Source organism: Mustela nigripes, chromosome 7, assembly GCF_022355385.1.
Source record: "Mustela nigripes isolate SB6536 chromosome 7, MUSNIG.SB6536, whole genome shotgun sequence".
NCBI lineage: Eukaryota > Metazoa > Chordata > Mammalia > Carnivora > Mustelidae > Mustela > Mustela nigripes.
The window spans coordinates 112,023,649-112,046,040 of record NC_081563.1 but is presented as its reverse complement, the minus strand read 5'-3'; the positions used below and the strand labels follow the sequence as shown (position 1 = coordinate 112,046,040).

Sequence of the window (22,392 nt, the reverse complement as noted above, 5' to 3'; positions counted from 1 at the left end):
AAAAAAAAAAAAAAAAAAAAGAATCCAAGTCTGCTCTAAGTGCTTGGAAAATACTGAGGGAGGCTCGAAATATTCCTGAAGTTTGCGAGTCTGTGTTAATTGTCCCCCTCTGAATGCAGATGCAAAAAGAAATGTGCAAGTCAGGGTGCAATGGGAGAGAAAAGAAAGCTGAGCAGAGATCAATTACGATACACCAGACTGTCTCAGCAGGAACGGAGCTAAGAATAATGGCCAGACCTGGGATGGCAGGATGCAGAGGAAGAGCAAAGGTTTATGGCCCTGAGGTCCTGTACGAATAGATAGATCTCATTCCAGTCTCCGTCAGATTTACCTTCTTTCTTCGCTGGCAAGATTAGAGTGTTCCACGGTGAAGTATGGAAAAGTACACCCTGCTAACCAGAGAAAGTCTGTTACGGATTCAACTCCTCACTCCGCCAGGCTGGAGAGAGGATCCAGGGGTCTCCCGCTTTTCAAGAGTTTGCGCTATACCACTTGGCATTTACGAAAGACCTACATGAATCCCTGCTTTCGCTAACTGAAATCCCAAGGGGATTTTCATTTTTACAGGGAGAAAGGGCAAAAAGCAAAAATAGCACTCCGCGTTTGTTCTGCAGTGAGCCCTTATGGAGGCAGCATGTACCACCGGCGCTGAGGGCTGCCCCACCGAGCTCCTTCCCTGGGACCTACGCTCAGCATCTCAGCATCAAGACACCATAGCTTCTCAGTGGGCCTGTGAGCATCCATGCTTTGTCTCAATTTATTCTGTGCATCTGTTAGCAAGATGTGTCATAAGGTATCAGCAAAACCAAATAGAGGTTAATTTGGGGTCCAGGAACACCTAAAAAAAATTTTTTTTCATATAAATTTATAGCAATTGCTTTCCTCATTTTCTGCCACTTTGGCTTTTGAAAGATTTCATGGGGACACTCTGCTTAACTATAGTGGGGGAAACCTGTATGGAACTACTAATGGAATCCTTTTTTTTTTTTTTTCCTTTTCTGGCTTAATGCAATGCACACAGGCTTGGCACTCAATCCAGCTGTTTGTGTGTGTAGCCCAGGGACTAATCAGGACATCTTTTAAAGACATTCTCTTGAGGGGCTCCTGATGGCTCAGTCAGTTAAGCGTCTGACTTCAGCTCAGGTCATGATCTCAGGGTCCTGGGATGGAGCCCTGTTGACTCTGCACTCAGCAAGAAGTCTGCCTCTCCCTCTGGTTCCCCTTCTTCCTGCTCATCTTTCTCTCTCTCAAATAAATAAATAAAATCTTAAAAAAAAAAAAAAAGACATCCCTTTCAGGGGAATTAATTCAGAATGAGTTCTAGCAAAGGAAGTAGGAGATTTGGGACTTGGTCTGAGGGAAGGAAGACAAAAATGGCTTTTTCACTACATTTTGTAGTGCCATTAAATTTATGTAACACATCTCTCTACTGAAAAGGCTTGCTGGTTAGCAGTTTGAAACTCAAAAGGCATGGGACGCCTGGGTGGCTCAGTCAGTTAAGCATCTACCTTCAGTTCAGGTCATGATCTCAGGGTCCTAGAATCCAACCTGAGTCTGGCTCCCTGCTCAGCAGGGAGTCTGCTTCTCCCTCTCCCTCTGTCCCTCCCCTTCCTTGCGCGCTCTCTCTCTCTCTCTCTTTGTCAAATAAATAAAATCTTAAAATAAGAAGAAACTAGAAAGGCATGAATGGTGTTAAGAGAGCTGAAGATATCGGGGCTGGCTGGGATGTGGGCTGGAGACTCAGACAAGCTGGATGGAATCGGAGGGGATGGAGGAGGAAAAATCCTCTGAGCAGATGGTGGAGAAAATCACAACGGTGTCAATTAAGAAATCCGGCTCCCCATCCTCTATTTTAGGCTTAATGGTGGGCTCTGGGGAGTGGCCAAAGTTCAGCTGACCCATCATTTGAGGGGAAATTGTGCCTCAGGAGAAGAAAAATGAACTTTCTGAGTGTGATGGGGTTTGGGAAATGGCTTCTTAAGCTTTCCTTTTTTCTTAAGTCCAGCACAATTTTTCTTTTAATGTTTTCGTTTCTTGCAACCTCTGCCATTGTCTGGAGGCAGATAGGGAACAGGTTTTGCATTCTCTCAGTCATGCTTTTGCCCTTTCAAAGAGTCAGGAGGCAAAAAACAAGAATTGTAGCTTTAAAGTCTCTCTCTCTCTCTCTTTTTTTTTTTAGGATTTTATTTTTAAGTCATCTCTACACCCAACATGGGGCTTGAACTCATAACACCGAAATCAAGAGTCGCGCGCTCTACCAATGGAGCAAGCTAGGTGTCCTAAAGGCTTTTTTCCCCCCACAAGATCTGGCACAGCTGGGCAAAGAGGAGACCTTGGAGCACAAGCCTCTTGCACTTCCAGTAAGCACTCCTCCCAGTGATGGAGAGCAGAGAGAGTATCCTCACGGATCCTAAGTGAAGGTCTCAGAACCCAGAACAAGACGAAAGGAAAAACTCACCCAGTATCTTTTATATGCATATGGACAGCTTTAGCTGAGCCTTGGGTCCCTCAGAGCATGGCTGTCAGGCAGGGGACTGTGTGTTGTCTTACAGAGCTCCTGGTCCCACAGAAGTGTCCTTGAGGTTGTCAGATGACCTAGTGTCCCCCTAACCCATTCTGTGGCCCACTTCTCCTAACAAGGGGGTCTCAGGGTTAGGTGACCAGTGCTCTAAGTGCTCCTAAATGCTGCACCTGTGCCCACCCATTTGTGACTTTGGCTTCTAAGACGTTGCTTAGCAACAGCCTTTATTTCCCTTTCATGTGGACCCACAGCACCTTTGTCTCAACAGGTGCTGATGTGGTGAGAACCATGAGCTCCCGGGTCTGTGAGGCTGCTCCAGCTGCAGGCTTACAGGACCTATGCCTGTGTTTGTACCTCTGCGGCTTTTCCTTCTCATGACAAAGGACAGGAGAGACACAGATGGGGAAAGGCAGTGACTCTCTCTGAGGGGAAATGGATCCATAAACCCATATTTACCAGAGCCACTAAATCCAAGGAACTACTTCCACAAACATTTTTCCTGTTAATCTCAATTCAGAGAGAGACAAAGGACTCTCCCCACTTTGGTTCCACCAGACCTCGCAGACAGAGTGTCCAGGCTGCTGTCAGGGTAAGAATTCTTACCTCTGCTGGTGGTTGGTCCTAGGATCTGTCCTCTGCAGCTTCTCTAGCCAGGGAAGTCTCTTCTGCCAGCTAGGCCAACTATTGGGGAGGAAAAAATCTTCCTCTGCCCCTCAAGGTTCTTCTGGCTGCTCTATGAATTAAATTGATATGAGACAGATTAACAGAAGAAAATCAAATTTAATTACATCCAGGCAGAGAACCCACATGAACTTGAGAGGTTCCAGAGGCAAAATGAGGTATCTGTGTCATTCTGGACTAAGGACTAAAGGGTCTGGGGCTTCAGAGGGAAGGAAGGCCAGGCACAGGAAGAATGGGAAGTGTAAGGGTTTGGTGAGCAGATCTTTGCTGGGCCATCCAGGAACAATGGGACAAAAGAAGAATTTGGATCAGACCAATTTCCTAGGCTCCTCCCTGTCCACCAAACCTAGTTCATGTCATACTGCCATCATCTATGGTGACAGCTCCCTTCCTGGAGCAGATCCTCTCTAAAAAACAAAAAACAAACAAGCAAAAAACACTTTAGGCAGTTGGAGAAGGGGGGAAGTCAACGTTTCTTCCTGAGCCTTGTGAGCCTTGATCATTTTCAGTTTGAAACCAACCACAGGACAAAGCAGCACATCTTCGGGCAATGTGTTCTGAAAGGAGTGCCCAGGATCCAATTCTCAGCTCCCAGCAGACGACAACGGGAGTCATAATAAACAAAACCCTCTTGATGCCACACTCAAGAGTGTATGGTGGACTTTCAGATCCTCAGCTAAAACAATGCACACAGTTCTCAGGGTTTCCGCAGGACTGACTCAGCATAAGGAGGGCTTTGCTCAGGGTCACGGCCAGTGCCACAGCAGGGGCCAAGACTCAGACTTCCTAACTGGAGTCCAGCACATCATGCCATACATCCCTCTGCCCTCCTCTCTCTTCTCGGTTATCTGCCGGAGCCAAGAGGGGGCCGTGTTCTGCCTGGTGTGGGCACAATGTCACCCTACTCGGACCCACCAGAGAACTCAGTGTTTCCCACCTCGCTTGGCCAGCCGATTTCAAATAGGCTCTGGAGTCGCTCACATATGGGTGTGAATCTCCAGCTTGCAAACACTCAAGTTCACCCATTTCTCCCGGCTGCAAGACAGAAATAATAGTACCAGTGTCATGGGATTGCTCTAAAGATGAGAAAATGTAATAGATGTGAAGTGTTTGACCTGTCCACAGTGAGCACCAAATTAATGGTAGTTCATATTTCCATGTATATGGTGACGGATTGATTGACTTATTCAAAAATACGTGTACTCCTGCCATGCACCAAGCCCTCCACTCAGCTCAGAAAAGATGCAAATAGTACACAAACTATATTTTCAAGAGCTCAGTCCTGGGATGGGGGCAGACCTAAGCATAGGAACCAGCGCAATGAGGAGCATATGGTCATCAGGGTCCCAAAGTATGCCAGGTACGAGATGCTGCAGGAGCCAAGAGGACAGATGGAGGATGCCAATTCCTCTTTTCCATCCCGCTGGTCTGTCCAGTCTCACCTTCCTGGAGGCTCATTCTTCCCACCTTCTCCCTAGAGACCTGATCTTGTCATTGTGGTGCTCGGTCTTCCTTCCCACTCCATCCCTGGGGGAGACCTTGAGCAATGTCTGCTTTGTCCTGACTCCTTTGTCCATCACAGGAAACCCCGGTACTTGTAAATATCCACACTAAGATTTTCTGAACAATGTGTAAATGACAAACCAGCAAATACAAAATGCAGATGGCAAGGGTCATCCCCCTACCCTGATCCTTTTCAAACCATTGTAGAATCTGGACCAAGAGAGAGACAGTGACCTACGCCCACCCCCCTGCAGAGACCATGAGGCTGAACCAGGATGAAACCGTGTCACCATAACTAACTGTGGCTGTCCTTGCTGCCTCTTTAGAAAGAACAGTCTCCCCTGGGTCTGGATTTACTCCATTGCAGTCCACATCCATGCACTTCACACGAGTACCACCTCATTTGATTGTTCTCAGCACTTAGGGAGCGAAGGGTGGACACAATGCCCTGGTCTCAGACGGGGCTTCCAAGGCTTTGAGGTTCAGTGATGGCCCAGGGCCCTGCTTGCATCAGAACCCACTGCTTCAAGCTCCAACCAACTGCAACCTCAACAAGCCAGCCATGATGTCTCCTACCTCTTGTGCAAGCAGAAAACACCAACACTGTGCACATGGAGAAACGACCACGCCGTTTTCTGCTCCTGGGTTCTGTAGACACACCCTTTTGACCTCCCAGAGGACTCCTTAGCATCAGCTCTGGACAAGGTACTTTGAGAAAAAGCATGACATCATTTCCTAAACTCTACAATCCAGGGATTTCATCTTAAAAAAAAAAAATCACAAAAGCAAACTGCTGGCATTTCTTATCTCCCTTCTTCTGCCCAGGCTGGTCTTGCACAAGCAGGATGACCTTCCATTGGGTGACAAGTATGTCGTAAGGGAAACGTTTACAGGCACTACAGGCCTGACCTGGTGCCTCGCCTACCTCATTAGAATTCTAATTAGATGTGTAGGAGAGGCTGCTATAAATGGGAAGGGCATCCCCAGCCGTCTCCCCACACCTTCCATCCGTCTGTCCGTGCCATTTCCACAGAAGAGGCAGAGGAAGGCGAACATGACGGGTGAGTGCCTGGCATCTTCCCTCCAGGTCCTTGCTGGAAGCCCGAGCTTCCCCCGGGGCCAGCCTGGGAGGCCGCATGTCTGGCTCAGGACACCAGGCCCGTAGGCTCTGAAGGCGAAATCTTAGTACCGAAGGACAGTATTCACGGGCGCCTCTTTCTCAGGAGCTGCCTCGTCCCTCCGGGTGATCGCAGGGGTAGAACATGTTTGGAATGTAGTCCTGAGTGATGTGCAGGGATTCCACCCAGCTGGATGTCACGTCCCTTAGACAGGTGGACACGTCTGGCCTTTTCAAGCCGGCTGAGCCCTGCTTCCCCTATTTCTCAGTGCAATTGTTCCAGCTGTCAGTAATGTAGGCAAAGAAAAGCACATCTCAGTGCTACAGGGAGAACGAGAGTGACAGGGTGTAAGTTGATTTAAAAAAAAAAAATCATTAGCACAGCTGGAATGCTCCTAGGTAAACCACACATCCGGAAGTACCGCAGGCTCTTTGTAAGTGACTCCATGAGCTGAAACCTCCCGTGTGGCGTGGCAGAAGGAGCCGATGTGCCTTGAGGCTGTCCCTTTGAGCCTCGCTGGGGCAGGGGGCCAGAAGGAGCTATGGGGGAGTGCAGGTTCTTTGGCCCTGTGGTCACTGCTAGGGATCTGGGCTCTCCTTAGTCGGTGCCCCTGCTGGGCAGCGTGCTAATTATTGCCTGTCGGGGGTGCTCAGCCTCGTGGGTTGACAGCGACGCCAAACCCAAAGAGGGCATGAGTCAAACCTGTAAAATATCGTGAATGGTAGTTTGGACCTCGGGAGGGTTTGCCAAAGAAACCCTTCAGCACGATGCAAACAGGTGAATGCTGGTAATCCCAAAGCCCAGGGCAAGGCGGATGCAAACACAAGCCCCTCCCCCATCCCGTTTCCTCCTATGAACATGCATTCGCTCCAGGTTGTTTGCAAGAGCTCCAGACCCTACAGACTTTAGCATGAGGGGATGTCAGCGTCACCCAGGCCATCTCCCTCCCTCCAGGTGGACAGGCTTGCCGGGGTCACACAGGAAGTTGGGAGCAGAGCCCGGATGAAGTCCCAGCAGTGCCTTTTCCGCTCTGTCCTGTTACCAGAACTCAGAGATGAGCATGTGTGGCATCTGGGATGCTGGAAAACAGTACTGATCTTGGTTTCTCAGTTGAGCTCTCTACCCACCTGCCTTTGTGTTCCTTGACATCACCATGCTCCAGGTACCTGTTTGCAAGATGCAAGGCCTGGAGTAGACAGACTCCGTCCGGCTCCTTCTAGTACTGACCGCTCTCACCATGGGAGAAAACCAGGGCCAAGGAGTCTGGGCATTGGCATGTGCTCAGCCCAAGGGCGAAAGCACGACCATCATTCCGCATCCCCTGTGGGGACCCCCTGAATAGCCTGGATGCAGTGAGACCACGCCATGGCCGCAGGCCCGTGAGTCAGTGCCCATGACTTGTGGAGTCGCTGTACTCTAAGAGCTCAACATCTAAATCAACTGGAGATGTCCTAAGGTCACCACAGAATGTAGACGCGAGCCAGTTAGGAAAAAAATCAATTTTCAGAAAGGCAGGAGAGAGACAGGTGGATAGGATACGTTCTTTCCCCTGGATTTGTCACACTGTCACGCATGCAGTTCCTAGCTCAGCACGAAGTCACTCAGCCAGGCGGTGCTCGGAAGAGGTTTCTTGAATGAATGAATTTTACCAGTAGGACACCTAGGGAAAGGAGCCACGGCAGGTGCAGTAGGGGACACAGACCCAGGAACTGTAGTCTCTGCCCTTGGGGAGCCCCCAGCCTGATCGTGCTTGGAAACAGCAGTTCATAGGCAAGTGACCTGCAAGGTGGACAGTCATTAGGGGTGCATTGCGAATCCAAACCCCACACTGTGGGGGCCAAGGGGAGGAGGACATGAAGCTCAGCCAGGATCTGGGCTAGTGGAGGCCCCAGGAAGCAGATGGCATTTGGTCATGGGCAATGAGTTAGACGTGGTCTGGGGCCCGGGGTGGGGGGTGAGGAGTGTTTTGAGCACAGGGAACAGAAAAATAAGTGTGGGTGGGTCGGCAGGTGTGAGCCAGAGACCAGCAGCATCCCATGTGTGCTGGTTTGAGAGCACTCCATGTCCTGGTCCTAACTTAAGGTTCTAGTTAGAATCAGCAGGGACTCAGGTACTCCACTCCTCATGGAGAAAGCAGCCGGGCAGTAGCGGGGATGACGGTGGCAGTGTTCTGCACAATGGGGTGCAGGGTCCTGGGGCCCACCGTCCCAGGGGGGCCTCATTCCCCACCCCCAAAGCCACTTGTGGGCCCTGGGTCAGAGGCAGAGTCCTCAGGGTCCAAACCTGCAGGAGGCCAGGACCTCTGTTCTGGGGACACCCTGAGGCTGTGAGCTTTTCTTGCCAACTGCTAACCATGAGATGAAGTCCATTTTCTAATCAGGGAGGACCTCCCAGGACCCTCTCCCCCTTCAGCCCCCTCACTGACCCCTCTCAAGTCCACAGTTCTTGTCTGTGTGCTGTTTCTCTTCACCTCCCACAATTGTCTGTCTCTGCCCTTCTGGTCTGTGCCCCACATGTGGGACAATCGTGCTCCCTGGGCCCACATGCCGGCCTGGGGTGTGAGTCGAAAGAGGTAATTCTTTTCCCTATCGCTTAGGAGTGGAGGGAACAAGACCCAGAGTTTCTGGTAGGGGCTGAGGGATGGGTTCGGAAGGCGTCTGCCTTCCCTGCTCTTAGCTGAGTTTCCTCCTCTGTGAGCAGGAGCCAGCGACTTCCCCCACTTCCCTCCCGGAGTGGCCGTGTGGCTCAGGCCAGACCATTGGCAGGAGAGGATGCTGATAGGTGTGAAGTCAGGAAGGGATTCTCAGTCCTGCCTGCCTATTAGAATCACTGGGGTGGGTTAAAACAACTGAAAAAAACCAAACCAAAACAAAACAAAACAAAAAACCACCAGGGCTCACCCTATATGCCTGAGACTATTTAATAGAGTCAGTCTGGGAAGAGGCTCAGGCCAAGAGAACTCTCCAGGCCATTCTTCTGTGCAGCCAGGGTGGAGAACCCCTGGTTTGGGAGCTTTTGACCTCTCTTTGGAAGTGAACAGGTCAAGGAGTCCTTCTCCTTCCCCTCCCCCCACCCACGTAATGTCAAGGCAGGGAGTCAGCTACAGGTAGCCCTTTCACTGTGACAGCTTCCTGGTGGCAACTTAGAGTCATGTGAGGTTGGGCAAGGCTGGCCTCCAGTCTGGGCTTGGGTCCAGGCTCGGCCAGAGCACGTGCTATTTGACAAGTGGAATTACCCAAATGAACTCTCAGATCTCTCTTCGAGACATGGGGATAACGACATCATAGGGTTTTTGTCACTATTGAGGGACAAAATGCAGGGAAGACGCAGCGTGCCTGGCACATCTGAGGCCGTCAAGGGCAGCCCAGGGAGAAGCTCAAACTCCTTATCCTTTGTTGCTATTGGCATCATGTGCGGGATCCCAAGGGATTTGTTCCCATCACCCCCACCTCTGGGGACCCAGGCGTTAGTGATGGGATCCAGATAATAACCCTACCAGGGAGGCTGTTCTGGTCTCACTATCCCCTTCTACAGATGGAGAAAGCAGCACCCAGAGAGGTGGCGACCTCACCTCAAGACCCCTCACCCCTTTGGATCTCCAGTCCAGGACTCATTCCACATGACCTTGCGGGCCTCGCCAGCCCCTTGTTCAGCTGCCAATGGAACCCTATCCTCCCCACCATCTGGATGCTAAGAAACTCTTCGGGGATTGAACATGTCTGAATATGGAGGAAGGACATAGGAAATGGCCCAAGCTCAAGAGAGCTGAGAGCTGAGAGAAAGGCCCTGTGTGCCTGGGGCTGGTGGGGGGCTGGCCAGGAGATAGAGGTGTCCCATGTGCCTGGAGGGGAGCAGTAGGGAGAGAAGGGGGCATTGGGAAAGGCTCGCAGACCCTCAATGACCAGGATTCCAGACCTGGTTTCTGGGCCTTGCTCTGCTTCTCAGCTACTCCGTAAGCCTTCCGGAGGCTCAGTGCTCTTCCTGTAATATGGGAGTATTGGATTATATCACTGTTTCTCCAGCTGCCAGTTGTCACTCGTTAGAAGATCGTAAAATCAGTTTAGTGGATTGTGACCAGCAATCAAAACAGGAAAGAAAAGAAGTAGAAGTAGAAGGGAAAATATCAGTACATTGTACAAAGTGAGGGTTAATATTGTTTTGTGAAACTCTGTATCTGTTATAGACCCGTGTATTTAAACACTCCCTAATTTCTTCATGTGGTTTCTGACAAAACACTTGAAGACACTTGGCTAGACGATTTTTAGTGTATCTATCAGCCCTAATTAGCCCTAGAAACCTGTAAGATAGAAATCTGTCTTTGTCTAGAGAGGAGGCATGGACAATAGGGTCTAGGCAGGCAGGGAAGACCCAGCCACTGGAGCATTAGTTGTCATGTTGGACCACCTGCCGGCACCTGGATGGTGTGGTCCTCCTGCGATCAGGACATGCAAACTCCAGGCACACACCGGGCACCCCCCGTCTGCTGCTGTCCTGTCTGCAGCCAATGATTCAGTTATAAAGCCAGGCTGATAAAGATTGAGACAGCTGACTCGTGACACAGTCTCGGATCTCTTCTGGGCTTCTCCTGTTATCTCTGCCAAACGTGGACCACAGAACAAGTGGGTGGGAGTTACATTTCAGGAATACGTGATTAGGTTGCCTTATGAATGACACTGAACTCCCCAACAGCAGTGACTTAGAGAAACAAGACAGAAGTCCGCTTCTTTCTTAGATGGTAAGTCTAGATGTGGGCCGTTCTGGGCTGGTCAGGCAGGTGCACCGTGTCCAGGGGCCCAACTCTGCCATCCCCAAGGTAATGGCCCTGCATGGTATCAGATGGCCTCTGTCCACACCACACCCACACTCCAGGTAAGAGGATGGAAGAAGAGGGAGGTAAACAGATTAAGGGGATTTGCCAACCATTTTTAAAAAGAGGTTTCCTCAAAAGAATTAAGAACAGGTATTCTAACAAATACTTGCATAAGCGCATTCCTAACAACACTCTCCACCAGGGTGAAAAGGTAGAAACAACTCAAATGTCTCTCAGTGGATGAATGGGTAAACAAAATAGGCCACAGCCCTATCACAGAATATTATGCAGCCATAAGCAGAAATGAACTCCTGATAGATGCTATCACATGGATGAACCTGAAAACATGATGCTGAGCGAAAGAAACCAACCCTGAAGGCACCAGAGTGGTTCCTTCCATATGAGATGTCCAGAATAGGCAGATCCGCGGAAATGGAAAGCAGGTGCAGGATTGCCAAGGGGGAATGGGGAATGACTGCTAATGGGGGTGGCGAGCAGACCTAAAACAAGACCATGGCAATGGTTTTACATTGTGAACGTACCACACGCCACTGAATTGTACACTTTAAAGTGGTTAAAATGGTAAATTGTATGTGCTGTGAATTTTAGCTCAATTAAGGAGAAAAAAAAAGGAGGTTTCCGGGCACTCTATAGCTTCTGCCTAGAGGTCATTGGCTGGAGCTCATTCACATGACCACCACCACCACCACCCCAGCTGCAGGGGAACCTGGGAAATGTAGTGCCCAGTTATATGGGAGATTTTATTACCAAAAAAGGAGGGGGCGAGGGAATATCAGGATAGATGCTTAGTAATCTCTGCTGGTGGCACAGATATGCTCAGGGAAAAGAACTGGAGAAATTGCCCCAGGCCTGACCCTGGAGCTAAGCAGTAACTTGAGAAGGTGGCATGGAAATGCAAAAACACTGGGATGAGAGCCCAGAGGCCCCCCATTGTGGGTAAGCCACCCTCTGGGCCACCATGTGCTCACATCCAGAATCAGGATGTGAGTATATGATCTATCTCCAAGGTTCGTTTCCCTCTGATGTTTTTTAAGAGGATATGTTCATAAGTCAATTGTAGGAGTCATGCAACTCCCCTTCCTCCCTTCCTTCCATCCAGACCGGGGCAGAATATAGTCCTGAGGCTCCAAAGTGTCCATGAGGTTGTAAATCCGAGAAGAACCTGACTTCTCCTGTCCTCCCCCACTCCCTGTCCATCCCTACTCATCCCTTCCCTGGCACTCGGACAGAGGGGGCTGTGGTTAGTGTTCGGTCAAGAGGTGGGGGGGGGCAAAGGAAACTAGGAAATTCACCGACAGGAGCATCAGATCCGTGATCTGGGGGCTTGCAGAGCCAATCCTGGGGTTCAGAGATAGGACAGTGACTGAAGAGGACAGCTGTGGATGGAGAAGGTTTTCTGAAATCACACCAGGGGCTTATGAGCATGCCCTCAACCTGCCCGTCCCACTTGGGGATGCAGGGACAGGCTCCTCCCCTCTGATCCCCCTCCCATGTAAAATGAATGCCCTTTTGGAACACATTTCTCTTCCAGGGGCTCCCTCTCTCCTCCTCCTCTGAATACAAATGGCAGCATGGAGGATAATGCATAGTGAGGTCCGCTCACCATGTGGGTAACTTCTGGACTGAAGGTCCTACATGGGTCCCCTTTCCAGACAGAGAACTGGGGATTACAGCAACAGGCAAGTGACAGTAAGACCTGGGTTCAGAACCTGGCTTGGCCAATTCCGAGGTATACGACCTCAGCTAAGACATTGATTCCTCCTGAGCATCGGTTTCCAGTTTGTATAAGGATTCCAGCCACGATGTATGCAAAGCACTCCATATATTGTTAATAGCAGTTGACATGCAGGAGACTGATGTCGAAGGCGAGACCTGGGTTTTGCTCACCCCCCAGCTCAGAGATGCTTCATGTATCCCACAAGCACCCTCATGGGGAACTTGGCTCCTTTGTGCCAGGGCTGATGCTTGGGGTCAGAAAATGCAGAGATGACCATCACAGTCCCTCTGAGCAAGGCCTCACCTACTGGGACGTGTGCAGTCCCCATCTCCTTCCAGGGACTCAGCCTTTTGTCATGTTCCCTATGAACAAGCCATTGGTTTTTGGAAAGAAAGGGAGAAGCCCCTACTGGGGACTCAGCAAATAGTGCATAGCACTTGGTGGACCAAAGAAGGAGGTGGGTTTGTTGGAGGGGAGGCAGATGCCAGCTACAGACATGGAACCTGGCTTTCCTTACCCCTGTGCTTGGCAGAGGGCTGTCTGGGGACATACCTTCTGTTCTCAAAAAAAGTTCATGGTCTAAAGTAGCGAGCTTCACATAGGGGAGAAAGGCACGCTTCCTTTTGGATTTGGGAAGGGGGTGAGGAATCTCTGGAGACTCAAACGATCTGAGGCTACATGTTCCTTAGAGCTCTTCTCTTTTCTAAAACAAGACAGAGAGTTAAGCTCTACCAGATCGCAACTGGCAGGGATGTGCAGTAGGTAGTGAGCAAGTTAGTAGGAAACAGGGGTTTTAACGGATGGGACCTTTGCCCTAGAAAGACCAAGCAGCTAACAAGCTAGCTCTATACAAGTCATGTGGAGCTTGGTTTGTCTGTTTATATGGGCATGTATAGAGTGTCTCAGGTCTGGGCTGTCACCATTCAATATTTATGTAGAGGAAAGTTCATCTTTCTGCTCTCCCTCTGCCCTTCCCTTTATTCAATATATATTTGTTGATTACATGAATGTTTTCATTACCCTGAACCTGTGCAAAAGCTTATCACTTTATTCTTTCAATGCTTATCTGTTGAATGAATGAATGGCAGATGGATGGAATGAATGAATGAATGAATCTTTCGTACACTGAGCCAGTGGCAAGATCATTTCCTGAACCCTGTATCCAGCACCAGTCTTTGGCTCACCACCCCAGACAGTCTACATTTCATTTAAGAGAGTATCTCTGAGGAGCCTCTGCCCATCTCCCCGGCTGCTTGGGTGGGAGCCCCCAGCCCCTGGCCTGCCCTCGAGCCCCACTCTCTCTCACCTCACCTTTCTCTTGCGTGCAGAGCCTCTGCACTAGCCAAACAACACGCCTGCTGGCCCTGCCTTGGGATTGTCTCCCTATCCTCTGGGATACAGCCTGCTGGTCTCTTCAAGACCCAACATTTTCAGTGAAACTTTTTCTGATCCCTACAACTGAAAGGGATTCTTTTCTGGTTGCATTTCCTTGACACCTTTCACTGAGGGACAGTGGACTTACCCACATTACATCATTCATTCCCACTTGTGCTTGCCTTACTCATGGCTGAAGCTCTTTGAGGGTTAAAACCACTTTTCATACATTTTTACACTTCCCACATTGCATCAAATGTAGTGTCCTACAAATAAGAGATTAACTGTCTACGTATTTATTGAACGAATGCCCCATACTCACCTTTCCTTATGGATTAAATTTTGAGCTGTAGACATGATGGCCACCACATGATGAGTCTCTATTTGTTCATTTATTCTTTCATCCATTGGTCTATCTACTTGTCCGAACACAATCGAGCAATTTGATAGGCACCAGAATATGAGGATCAAGAAGGCACATTCTGGGGGAGCCTGGGTGGCTCAATGGGTTAAAGCCTCTGCCTTCCACTCAGGTTGTGATCCCAGTGTCCTGGGATCGAACCCCACATCGGGCTCTCTGCTCAGCGGGGAGCCTGCTTCCTCCTCTCTCTCTGCCTGCCTCTCTGCCTACTTGTGATCTCTGTCTGTCAAGTAAATAAATAAATAAATCTTAAAAAAAAAAAAAAAAAAAAAAGGAAGGAAGAAAGAAAGAAAGAAAGCACATTCTGATGGAGCCAGACAGACACATTAAAAAAAAAAAAAGTTGTGCCTAGCACTGGGACGCCTCACTACATTCCCATCACAAAGCTAGAAACCAGCTGGATTTGCAGAGGAATGGGTGATAGACCATCTCAAATGCAACTTGAAGGAATAACATTTCTCGGAAGGTTTAACTAAGCTACCCTCCTTATACATCATGGCCTCTGTCCTAGACCCTTCTCAGTTTAGCTCCACAATCATATAAGATGAATCTGGGACTGGGGAGGGGGGTTCGAGGTGTTTGTCCTCGGGGTCTTATCCAGAGATCTCACGAGGCTTTGGCTGGTTCCTGTAAACCGCTCTTGCAAGTAAGCAGTTGAAAGTACCCTCCAGGCCAGTGATCACCCGACCTCTAGGCCTAGAAATGCTCCTCGGGATCATGCCATCCTCCCCAGCCAGCAGCTGAGGCCTACCCGACATCCAGGGGATGCACATCTAGAGAAAGTAAGGAATACACGAGTAAATGTTTGCTGGATGTTGGAGGGGTAAGAAACACTTGGTGTCCAGGAAGGTGCAAAGGGAAAAAGCAAGCAAGCTTTTCCCTTGGTGAGTGATGGATTTGGGAGACATAGCCTCCTGCCGGGTCTGTCTGAGCACTGCCCCCCACCCTCCCAGTAATGATGCTGGGGCAGCAGAATGTGCTGACACAGAGCTGGTTGCATGGTTCTCCTGGCTGGTTGGGTGAAGCTATGCTGAGCACGTGGCCTTAGGGCCTTAAGGGCCAAGTAACAGGTGACCAAGAGGAGGGGAAGAGAGTCTCAGCGGTAGTGTGTGCAGAGGATGAGCTGCCTGGAAGGGCAGCATGGGGAATAGGTTATGGAATGCTTGCTATGCTCAGTCAAGGTCTCTGAATGGTAGCGTGCTTCTTCCTAGAAGTCTGGCTCTTCCCCAACAAGCCCCACCCAAAAGCTGTCCTTTGGGTAACGTCCACCTTTCCCCGCACCACCCTCCCTTGCCTTCCAGGACCTCAGGTCACCCTTCTGTCTTACAGCTTTAGAACCACAGAATGTCAACTGGCAGGAGACCTCCAACCGGCGGGCGCATCACACGGATAGGTTCTCCAGCCGGGAGCTCATCTTACGGAGAGGCCAACCCTTCAGTTTCTCATTGAACTTGAACCGAAGTCTTGGCGATGGAGAAAGCCTGGCTTTCATCACCTCCACAGGTATCTTCTCACCACTCCCCCAACACACACCTGAGCAGCCCTTGGGGCTGTGTCTCCACGGGGCAGTTGTGTGACATTGGGACCACTGGGCTCTGGGCTCCAACCCAGCCCTTCCATGGATTTGTGTGACCTTGGGTGAATTTCTGCCTGTCGATGAGCCTGAGACTCCTATTCTTTAAGTCCAGAGAGATTTGGCCTACCTGGTCTCTCCAGTCGCTTCCAAGGTCATCATGTTGTGCTTCTGTAGATGATGTCCCCCCAGAGCATCCCTGTAGTTTTACTGGAATATGATCTCTCTCCATGGTCTGGCTGGCACTCCCTGGTTCCCATTGTCCTCTGTCTTCTTTTACAGGGCCTTACCCTTCAGAGTCGGCCAGGACAAAGGCTGTCTTTCCACTCTCCAGTGGGACAAGTCATGGGGGCTGGAGTGCCCAGCTCGTGTCCAAACAAGACAACATCCTGACCATCTCCATCTCCAGTCCTGCCAACGCGCCCGTAGGCTGGTACACACTGAACACTCAGATCTCCTCCCAGGGCAAAGACTTCGTTCTGAAACTCGGGACATTCATATTGCTCTTTAACCCCTGGTTGCCAGGTAGGGACCAAACCAACCACTCTCAATGGCTATCAGCTAAGCAGTACCGATGGAAAGGAGCTGGGAAAAGGATTTTTCCAGGCTCAAGTTTGATTAGGGGAAGTTCGTGGGCTATGGAAAGGGTATAGACACCAGGAGTCAGAAGCCATAGATCTGGGTCCCAGCTCTGCATCCTAACCAGCTCTGTAAGTCTGGGCAGTCAGTCTGTCCTTCTGAGCTTCATATTCCTTACCATTACATGGAAACCCTGCTGTTTCCTCTGGGGCTATTGTGGCGATCTCATGAGCTTTTACAAAGTGCGTAATGGGGTATAACTATAAGGGACAATGACCACAGTACAATTCTACGGCATGGAGACAGCTTCTTGCCTCAAGGAGCAAGTATCTCCTTCCTAGGGTCTCATTTTCAGACCCTCAGGTCATCCCGGCTTCTCTTTCAAGTTCATAGTTGCCATAATATGACTTGGAAGCATTAGAGTTCAAGGCTTCATTCCTTAATGGAGGTTGAGGGAAGGGCTGTAGGTGTGGTTGCTCAAGCCGCTAAGCCGGTACTCCGGAATGGGAGGAGGACTGGTCCCCTAGGGTCCTCTGTAAGATTCTAGTTCGTGACATCTGATTCTTGTATCAAACAGAGGATGGTGTCTTTATGAGTAACCATGCTGAGAGAGAGGAGTACGTCCAGGAAGATGCCGGCATCATCTATGTGGGGAGCACGAATCGAATCGGCATGGTTGGCTGGAACTTTGGACAGGTAAAGTCATCATAAGGAGGCTGGGGCTGCTGTTCCTATAGCCCAGGAATCTCTGTGGCTCTCCCTGCAGGGAGGTGAAAGTTCCCAACTCTATTTGCCTGCCCTTCTATGCATTCACTTACTCATTCAGAAGACGTTTGCTGAGCACCTACTATGCACCCGGCCTCAGCTGCACACTTGTGCACACAGAAGACTGATGACACATTTTCTCTCTTTGAGGGGCTCACCCTCTAGTGGGCAAAACAAATAGCATAGCTAAATCAATACAATGAAGTTTTACTGGTGCCATGATTCACAGATGAGGATAAGGCCAAAAGAGGCACTTGGAATAAGAGTGTACTTTCTGTTATTCATTCCATGTAAGAGTACGACAGAATGTCCTTGGTGGGAGGAGTTGGCCTCTCAAAGCCATAGCCTCTTTGTCCTTTGTTACTGTGATGCACACCCCTCCCCCATCTGAGTCCACAGAGCTCCTAGAAAACATTCAGGGATTCCCCCCACCTCTCCTTCTTTCCAGCATATAAATGGAGACATGAGAGTGGGTGGAGTGCCTTGCTTATCCAGGAGGGGGTGGAAAGGGCATGGGCCTCCAGTTCCCATTCTGTAGTCAACCATGGCAAGTCAGCTGTATATTTTATATATGGGAGTTTTGGGGCCAAGTTTCATTGGAAGGAGGAAAAAGGGGAAAAAAAATGCATTAGGGCATGCAATGTACCTCGGAGTGGAAGAGAGGCTGATTTTTTTTTTTAAGATTTTATTTATTTATTTGACAGAGAGAAATCACAAGTAGATGGAGAGGCAAGCAGAGAGAGAGAGGGAAGCAGGCTCCCTGCCGAGCAGAGAGCCCGATGCGGCACTCGATCCCAGGACGCTGAGATCATGACCTGAGCCGAAGGCAGCGGTTTAACCCACTGAGCCACCCAGGCGCCCCGGGAGGCTGATTTTGATGGCATGGTCTGGAAAAGCCTCTCTGAGGAAGAAACATTTAATCGGAAACCTGAAGGAGGCAAGGAAGCTAGATAGATGCCTTGGGGAAAAGCACTGGAGGCTGAAGGAACAGCATACACAAAGACTCTGAGGCAAGAGAAACATGGCCTTCTTCTTTTGAGAAGCAGACACTAAAAATAAGTCTTATTTTGGGAAAACTGCTTCAAAATCTTCTTTCAGTGGGATATTTTATCTTTATTATTAGTTTCCCAGAAGCCTAAATAATAGGCTCAAGAGCCAGATGGAAACTTTGAGATGAGATTGGCCTGAACCTCTGTATATACATATAGCCAGGCCCAGGCAGGCTAAGTGATTTGCTCCCAAGGCCATGACAGTGAGAAAGTCTTATTTAGGCACCTCAGCATGGTGGATAGCCTGGGCTCTGGCTGGGTTTGTAGGTTAGAGGCTGGGCGAGGCAGCTACTCCTTGGGAACTCTCTGTCCCCGAGGCCCCAGAGTAGAAGGCCCCGGGATCATTCCTGTGGTTCGCAGCCGCATAGCTTCCATACCCTTAATTAGCCAACACTCCTTGTCATTTCTTTCATCATCGCGTATGTCCCATTTTGAACAGTTCGAAGATGGCATTCTGAACATTTGCCTCTCGATCCTGGATCACAGCCTGAACTTCCGCCGTGACCCTGCTACCGACGTGGCCCGCAGAAATGACCCCAAGTACGTCGGACGAGTGCTCAGTGCAATGGTAAGTGATAGGAAAATCATAACAACCAGTTGTCGCCATAGATTGGACTCAGCATTGGATTAGGTACGTCATGTCCTTCCATGGAAGCCTCAGAAAATAGAGTTGGTGGCCATGACCATCCCACTTTGCACACACAGAGCACGAGGCTCCTCTGAATTAAAGGACTTGCCTCAGACACATGGGTCTGCCCAGCTCCAAGGTCCTGCCCTCTCTCTCTCTTGAGGCCTTTCTCAGACATAAAGGGAACTTGCCCTTCTGGGGTCCACCAGGCTAGGAGGACACAAAGCTGAAACTTTGCTCTATCGCTGGACCTCCTGGGGAAGAGGGTAAGCTCCCAAGTGAGCCCCAGGCATTAGCCTCCCTTGTTTTGATCCCTCCCCTGGACAGCAACTTGGCTCAGGTTTCAGCTGGGGCAGCCGCACTCAACACCTGGATGGGGAAACCCAAGCAGATAAAGGGACTGGTCAGCTGTAACCACAGCCTCTGAGCCAAACCAGAACAAGTCCTCCAACTGCCTGCCCGGGGCTCAGTCCTTCCACATGAGACCTGCCCTCTCCCCAAACACACACACACACACACACACACACACACATGCTGGGGCCGGGAAGAGTCTCTCTCGCTACTCAGTGTGTTGACAAGGCCTCCCTCAGAAGGGTCCAAACGTGGTCTCCGCCTGCTCAAATGTTATAAATGGAAATGCCAAAAGTCGAAGGGTTCTTGAAGTTTAAACCTCTGAAATTCATGGCCCGGATGTGTCTTAACTTTTTTGTTGTTGTCGTTAGTGGCCTAGGCCTTTCTCCGTCTCTTTCCCTTTCAAGTGGGAGCGTTATCTGAGTTCACGAACTAGTTAGGTTGCTAGACATCAGAGCAATCTTCCAGCTGCTGAATAAGCAGGGGGCTTCCTGTGAGAGCGGAGGCGGACACCGGGCTGGCAGGAAAGGAGTAAGGGGAGCCCCAGGGCATGTGGAACCACACGGATGCAACGGGCAAGGGAACCAGGGACGTGGGGCCTGGGCTGACCCTTGGAAACGGAGTGACCTGGGAAGGGCGGGACGGAGCTGAAGCTGAGGTTAAGGGAGGCTGAGCCTCGTGGGCCTGGGAGAAGGTGGGGGAGGCCAGCCGGCTCCAGCAGCTGCTGACTCACTCTGACCCTGCGGACAAACCATGTTATCTCAGTGCCAAGTTCCTCAGCGACACCTCCCTGCCCCGCTCTCTAGGCCTCCTGCTCTGGCTGGGCCTTGAGCTAATTATGGCCTGTACCAGGCTTTGAAAGGCTCAGCTCTCAGCCAGAGATGACCCTGCCGATTACCACTTTGGTGGCTGGAGCACCTGTGACTCAGGAGATGGGATGGGCTACATAATCTTCCATCTCGGAGAAGGCCTGTCTTGCCTGATCCTGCGATTAGAGCCCAGGCCTTGCTTGGAGTGGGGGGAGGAGCACACTCCTGTCGCAGAGGGGCTGGGGAAGGCTGGCCTGGCCTGCGCTGGCCAAGGATCCTTCTGTGTCCAGACTCTGTTCTCATTGGCCTTACCACCTGGGGAGCCAAACATAGGCAGGGAATGGGGCTCAAGGCCTCTCACTGGAGGGTTGGGATCAATGCTGGTCCAAGTTTCCTAAACTCTGAACGCTCGGCTCCTGGAAGCTCATTTGTTTCTAACTTTCCCTGTATGGGAAGGAACATGAAGAGCATGTGAAGAGAGGTGAACTGACCTGCCCACCGTCCCCCAGCTGACAAGCAGCAGAGTTGGGCTTAGAACCTGGTTTCTCCTTTCTTTCCCTTTTCACTTTTTATTGTGGCAAAGCTCAGACCTTCACACAAATAGAGGAAATGGTAAAACAAACCCCTGATACCCACCACCAGCTTTTGTGGTCCTCTCCTCAAGGCCAGTGTGGTTTCAGGTCTGACCCACTCCTTTACAGAGTAGTTGATAAATCCCAGGCACGATATCATTTCACCTGTAAGTATTACAATATGTGTCTCTAAAAGACAATGCCACTCAGGTCTCCTGATTCCTAACCCGGGGCTCTGTTCACACTGCATCCTGCCCGTGCTGCTTATACAGGAATCAGGCCTTCCGTTGAATGAATGAGTGAGGGAGAGAGGGAGAGAATGAATGAATGAATGAATGAAAAGCAACATTCCATCTTTATGCATTCCAAGAAGTTAGCCGCTGAAGTTCTAAAGCACCTTTTTAGAGAAGACCAGTACCCCCAAACTGAGTTTTAAAACATGGGCTTCCAAGTCAGACATCAGCGACACCCCCCCCCCCCCCCATGAGTCTTGGCAAGAAGCCATGGGCAGGCTGGCGTCTGGACCCTGCCTAGCCGCTGAACAAGCCGTGGAGCCTCAGGTTATCCCATGAGCCTGCTCACGGGATTGATAGATGGGTTAGGGGCAATCGTCACAGCCCGTTAAACAAAACACTTCTAAACTAATGAAGTGTTCCAGACCCTAAGAGGATCTTTGTCACAGTGATCATCCCAAATCACCCAGGAAGACACAGAAAATCCACTTGACATCTCCCTGGCTTCCTTCCTCATCTCCCTGCCTTGTCCCCTGAACTCACCACTGACGCATCTGGGGCTCCCCCTGCCCAGGTCAACGGCAATGATGACAATGGCGTGATCTCTGGGAATTGGAGTGGCAACTACACGGGGGGTCTGGACCCACGGAACTGGAATGGCAGTGTGGAGATCCTCAAGGAGTGGAAAAAATCGGGCTTCAGACCCGTCCGATACGGCCAGTGCTGGGTCTTTGCTGGGACCCTCAACACAGGTACTCGGGGTCGGTGGGCAACCATGGGGAGGAAGGTGGGGCGTGACCAACGTGCCATTTCCGCTGCAGCCCGGGTCCTCATACCCCTCCTTGACTTGCAGTGCTGAGGTGTTTTGGGATTCCCTCCCGAGTGGTCACCAACTTCAACTCAGCCCATGACACAGACCGAAACCTCAGTGTGGACGTGTACTATGACCCCTACGGGAGGCCCATAGAGAAAGGCAGTGACAGCGTGTGGTGAGTAGCTGACCTGTTCTGAACACTGAACCTGAGCGGCTTCTTACCCCCACGCCTCCCCCAGGTCCTGCCACCCGGCTCACACAGGAGCTGGGAGGCAAGTAACAAGTGAGCGCAAGCTTTCCAGTGGGAATGTTGGCAGTGCTGATGAGCCCTCCCCTAAGATCCAAAACAACACTCCCTAGGGCCCTGTGAAGTCTGGGGTCCCCTGTCTTGCTTTCAGATGAAGGGTTCAATACCCGTGAAAAATAGTGGTTCATGGGCTCGGTGCAACTGGCCTGAGTTTAGAGAGTCCACTAGACCCTAAGCTACTTTAGAAGCTTTTGAAACTCTTGATTTGCCAGTACCAAAAGTCAATTGATCTTATTTCCAGCAACCCCTATGACTTAAAGACTTGCTTAAAGGAAAGCAGTGTGTTTTCTCTTATGCATGTGTAGTTTCTATGCACCTTGATTTGATAGAGTAAGAAGCCTGTTTATTCTGGATTTCAATTGAAAATAAGAAGCTCTGAACATAATTGAACACATTGAACATATATACAGGTATACACATATATACGGATATGTAATTGAACATCTGTATTTCTTTTTTTTTAAGACTTTATTTATTTGACAGACAGAGATCACAAGTAGGCAGAGAGGCAGGCAGAGAGAGAGGAAGGGAAGCAGGCTCCCTGCT

The 22,392-nt window shown here is 50.2% G+C and overlaps 1 protein-coding gene across 1 annotated transcript in view; it reads left to right on the top strand.

Annotated features, from left to right (window-relative positions):
* The first annotated feature begins 2,185 nt into the window (after positions 1–2,185).
* LOC132022690 (protein-glutamine gamma-glutamyltransferase E-like) overlaps positions 2,186–22,392 on the top strand; it is a 42,197-nt gene continuing 21,990 nt past the window's right edge. The window contains exons 1-7 of the mRNA XM_059407927.1: positions 2,186–2,360; positions 15,496–15,669; positions 16,022–16,264; positions 16,896–17,014; positions 18,572–18,700; positions 21,300–21,477; positions 21,579–21,714. Of these exons, the coding sequence (XP_059263910.1) occupies positions 2,261–2,360; positions 15,496–15,669; positions 16,022–16,264; positions 16,896–17,014; positions 18,572–18,700; positions 21,300–21,477; positions 21,579–21,714 (1,079 nt within the window). The 5' untranslated portion in view covers positions 2,186–2,260. The remainder of the gene's footprint in view (positions 2,361–15,495; positions 15,670–16,021; positions 16,265–16,895; positions 17,015–18,571; positions 18,701–21,299; positions 21,478–21,578; positions 21,715–22,392) is intronic.